Source organism: Misgurnus anguillicaudatus, chromosome 2 (assembly GCF_027580225.2).
Source record: "Misgurnus anguillicaudatus chromosome 2, ASM2758022v2, whole genome shotgun sequence".
In the NCBI taxonomy this organism is placed as follows: Eukaryota; Metazoa; Chordata; class Actinopteri; order Cypriniformes; family Cobitidae; genus Misgurnus; species Misgurnus anguillicaudatus.
Window position 1 is genome coordinate 5,998,624 of NC_073338.2, and position 4,869 is coordinate 6,003,492.

At 42.9% G+C, this 4,869-nt stretch overlaps 1 protein-coding gene across 1 annotated transcript; it reads left to right on the forward strand.

Annotated features, from left to right (window-relative positions):
* The first annotated feature begins 1,303 nt into the window (after window positions 1–1,303).
* On the forward strand, window positions 1,304–4,414 carry LOC141366229 (uncharacterized). The gene is made up of 4 exons (XM_073871703.1): window positions 1,304–1,775; window positions 2,055–2,678; window positions 3,958–4,093; window positions 4,275–4,414. The coding sequence occupies exons 1-4, from the start codon at window positions 1,656–1,658 to the stop codon at window positions 4,412–4,414; spliced, it is 1,020 nt and encodes a 339-aa protein (XP_073727804.1). The 5' UTR covers window positions 1,304–1,655.
* The last annotated feature ends 455 nt before the right edge of the window (window positions 4,415–4,869 follow it).

The window sequence follows — 4,869 nt, forward strand, 5'->3', positions numbered from 1 at the left end:
CTGAGAGAGCGAGCATGTGCGGGTGAAAATCACTACAGTGAGATCAATTTTAGTAACGCGCAGCATTTTAATGTCAGTAACGATAACAGCGTTATAACGGTGGAAACAGTAATTTATTTGATTACTCGTTACTGAAAAAAAAACGCACTAGTTACTAACGCCGATTACTTATAACGCCGTTATTCCCATCACTGCTGATAACGCATCCAACATGGCTGTTGCTAAACTGTGTAAATTCCTGCATGTGAACGTTAAACCAGGCCTCACAGCGGGCGGTCAAGTTGCTCACTGTTTTAAGGGTACTGGGGAGGGTGAGACATATTACTATGTATTTTCACCGCAGTACCACTGCAAAACACCAGCTTGAAGAGAAGCAGGTTCTACTTGGTCTTTCTGGAGCAACAGCCTGCAGTCTGTACTGCCTTAGGGCGCACTCACATTATTCAAACCAAACCATGCCCCAGCGCGATTGTCCCCCCTCCCTACTCCCCCAGATGCACACTGTACTGTACTTTTATCGATCAGACCCCGGGCACGCTTTCATCATTAAGATACGATTATTTTGAACAAAGCAGAAATGTCTTTCTTAACACTGTAACCCATCGTAATGTTAAGTCTGTGTTTTTTTATTCGCAATGTTGAGTTGTTTGTTGCGCAATGAAAGACAGCCCTCCCAAATGCCATCATATTGCTTAGTTTATCTGTCACGTGTGCAGCTGCGACATTCATGGGGCGGCAGTGGCTCAGTGGTTCATGTAGGTTGTCTACAAATCGTAAGGTTGGTGGTTCAATCCCCGGTTCTACCTGACCAAGTGTCGAGGTGTCCTTGAGCAAGACACCTAACCCCAATTGCTCCCGATGAGCTGGATGGCACCTTGCATGGCTGACACCGCCGTCGGTTTATGAATGTGTGAGTGTATGGGTGAATGTGAGGCGATGTAAAGCGCTTTGGATGGCCATAGGTCTGTTAAAAGCGCTATATAAATGCAGTCCATTTACATTCACGTGCACGCATCAAAAGGTTTTTACGGAAGCAGATAAAGGTGAGTGGTAGCGCAAATGATGTCTTTCCTTTGGAATCGCGCTCACACCAAAGCCTTCCATGCCTGAGCCCAAGTGAACTGCGCTCCAGCCCACCTCTGCAACTCGAATGAATGAATGGGGCTAGGCTAAATGCTAACACATTCACAAGGCGCTGTACAAAGATTAAAAGTTCACACGCATTGAAAAAAGATTGGGGTGTATTGATTTGTCTAAGTTGGGGTAAGAACATAGTAAAATATTGAAAAACAGTGGTGTTTTCCTTTAACAAACTTTAATGATCATGAAAAAGAAGCCCTGCCCAGCAGATAATACATTTATAATTGTTTTACAGAATGAGAGAGCTTAAAGTGGAGGATTCTATTTATATAGCACAGCTTGACTCAGGGTTGAGGTGCAGATGGAGCTGGGCCTGGCTAAAGATTGAGGTCAAAACCGAGGTGAAGGGAGTTCAGCACAGTTTCCTGCTGTCACAGTATTTTTAAAAAATTGACAAAGCAGGGTATTCAAAATGCAGCCTTTGCTGTAAATAAATAAACTACAGCAACAAGGGCTCTCATGCTCTTTAAGCACATTGCCAAACAGAGGTGCACCGTCAAAAAGTGTGCACGGTGATGACTACAGCCAGTGTCCTTCCAGTTCCAAGTCAAAGTGCACCCAAGGTGGGGCCTGAAGCCATGAGAGCGCGAGTTAAGGTGCCTGTACGTACATGTCAGCGGGTTGCTAATGCAGAGGTGTGTATTATAGATTAAATAGGCTTGTAGTTTTCTGGGTTACTAAATCATAACTACTATTTCACTGTTGACAGGTTTCTTGACATTTGCCAGTAGGCTATTATCAGGCTACATAGAAGTAGGGTACATTACCAGGACAATTTGTGTTTACTGTACATGGTGTGTACAATCACTTATACTAGAGTTGAACTAGACTCAATAACTCAGTCACAGGGTTATAATAAGTTATACAATAAGCAAAGGTTATACTTATGAAAATCTAATATCTTCTTCGTCTAGGCGATGGTTCTTGCTACTCTTGCCGAACATTCACTTCCTTTTACATTTGCACCAGTGATGGTGAAGCTGGCCCAAACGCTGGCTGCAGACAAAGTTGCTCTGAGTGGGTTGAAGCTGTCACGCACAGCAGCAGCTTACAAAGTGGTGCATGGATTGAGATTTACATTTTCAGAGAGGATCTTCAGCAATACACGGAAGTATCCATTTTCCATCAACCTCGACGAGAGTGCTACAAATGGTGATAAAAAAGTTCTTTCCATCCAGGTTAGTTACTTCAACCCAGACAGGAAGATGGTTGATGTGGAACACCTTGGCTCTTTAGAGATTTTCAAGGTTAGCGCTCTCAAGCTAGAAAAGTTGCTGGTTAAGTTCTTTGAGGATAACAACATCCCATGGTGCAACCTTGTCATCATGCTGATGGACTCCTGTGGTGTTATGCGAGGAAGTAAAATGGGGTTGGAAACAAGAGTGCGCCAGAACCACTGCCCAAGCCTACTTGATGTTGACGGTGATAGTTGCCACCATATCCACAATGCTTCCAAAGTTTTTGCAGCTCCTTTTAGCAATCATCTTGAACAGCTGTTTGGTGATCTATATGCAGATCATCAATGGGCCACAGACCAGGTTAGTTAATATTAGTGGCATGAAGCCACCATAACTGAGCTGCACCTCAGTGTTTATACAGGAGTGCTACCGATCCTTAAAGCAACACTGTAGTTTTTTTACCTTTAAATAATGTCTCTAAATTTATTTCAGTGATAGAACAGCTTTTAACTGGAGAAATTGTAATGTTGCTGAAACCTGAGCAACCTCCTAGCTGCTACAAGCACACTCTGAAAGTGTTGTGGCAAAAAGTCTTAGCTTGAATCTTCATAAGAAAGAATACTCAGGAGACAAAGGTTCCAGGTGCCAAACAAAAATTACTTTATTCGCTCGAGCCAACAAAGTGAGACAATCAATACCCCTCATAGAGGCGCTAAAAGATCATCTGCCCTCCCAACATCTGACTCCATTTTTATACAGTAAGATCAAACACTTCTTATCTAAGATGACGTACATTCCTCTCATTGGTCTCGGTCTGCCACAATTAATTTTATTTGTTTTGATGCAGCAGAAGTGCAGCTGCATCCTGCCTCATATCTAAATGATATATTCTGTTTATTGGTTTTCATGGCCTTGGCCTAGCTTGCACAGATACCTTATTGTTAATGTGGCGAAGTACAGCTGGACGAATTCTCTAATCTAAAATGACGTACTCATGTTTATCAGTTGTTTTGACCTTGCTTCTCAAGATAATCGTGGCGAGAACAATCAGGGTATAGTCGCAGGATCGCACCTGGACTCTTTTAATTAGGAAACGAAAGTTAACTGAGAAAACGAAAGTTTAACTGGGTGTCTTATAGCCTTGTGTAGAAACAACAGGCCTTAGGCCTAATATAATATTAAAACAGCATATGATCAGTAATTTACCCAACAAAAACTACTATAAAAGTGGCGGTGGAGGGTAGAGCACACAGCCCCGCCCCTCCCCCTGCCTGCAGAAGAGTGTCTGATACCAGGCACTGTTGCGCTTTTCAACCACATGGGGGAGCTGTAAGTCATTTTTACATGGAAACTACATAGTGCTGCTTTAAAGAATGTGTCATGGTGTTCCAGGTGAGTTGAACATTGAGTCCTTTGCTTATGGCTGCCATTTCTACTCTGGTGAATTATAGTGATCCAATGTCTAATAATTACTGACAACATTTTCTTTGACCACAGGGTATTATGCTGTAGTGAGATAAGTGAATCCTTTTATTTAACTTTCGGGAGTCCGTAGTTAAAATTGATATGCATTTCTTGTGTGCATTTTTGTACATTGAACCACAATGTTCAATGTGTGTTAATGTTATTTTCTTTATAGGGCAGTCAGACACTTGTTCATAAACTGCATGACAAACAGATTCAAGTCTTTACCAACTTCCTTGCCTGCTTTGTCAAATCTGAACCTGATGCCCAAATCTCTGGCTACCATGGAATTGGACAACAAACTGCTGCCTGTGAGTGAGATGTATGTGGGGCGGGAGGCTAATCAATTCAGAGTGGCACATCCACAACACCCTGTGAGTACCTTAAATTGTGTACTGCAATTGTGTGATTAATGATTGATTAGGAGCCTCTGCAGAGTTTGTATGATAACAAAATTATAGTAAGTGTTGCTGATCTGTTTCATCGCTAAAGCCATTCCTGGAGAAAGTCTCCCGGGCATACATCTCGTGTGCCAGATACTTGCAAAAAAAGTTGCCACTGCAGAGCAAGACCCTCCAGTGTTTGTCGGCCATGGACCCAATACTGAGAGGGCACTCTTAAACTGGGTCTGAACTGAGGAAACTCACTGCTATGATGGATCACCTGCTGCCTGACACACACCAGGAAATTATTCAGTACAACGTAGATCATTCCCTGCCCAGCTTCCAAGATGGAGATGATGTTGTGAGATGGTGGGCCTGTGTCGACGAAACTGGAAAATATCCAGGCCTGTGTCAAGCAGTGAAAGGTGCAATGTCAATATTCCATGGCCCATTAGTTGAATCTTCTTTTAATATAATGGGCAACATCATTGACCAGAAAAGTACGAGCATGAACATGACCACATTCAGCGCTATCCAGACTGTCAAATATACTCTACAGAACAGAAAGCTGAGTGCGGTGGACATGTTCAGCCGTGATGATCCTAAATTTGAGCCAGTAGATAGAAGGCTGTGTGGGAACATCATTTCAGCTGGAACCAGAGACAAAGCCCAGCGGCAGCTGAAAGTCAGCAAAAGGAGGGTGG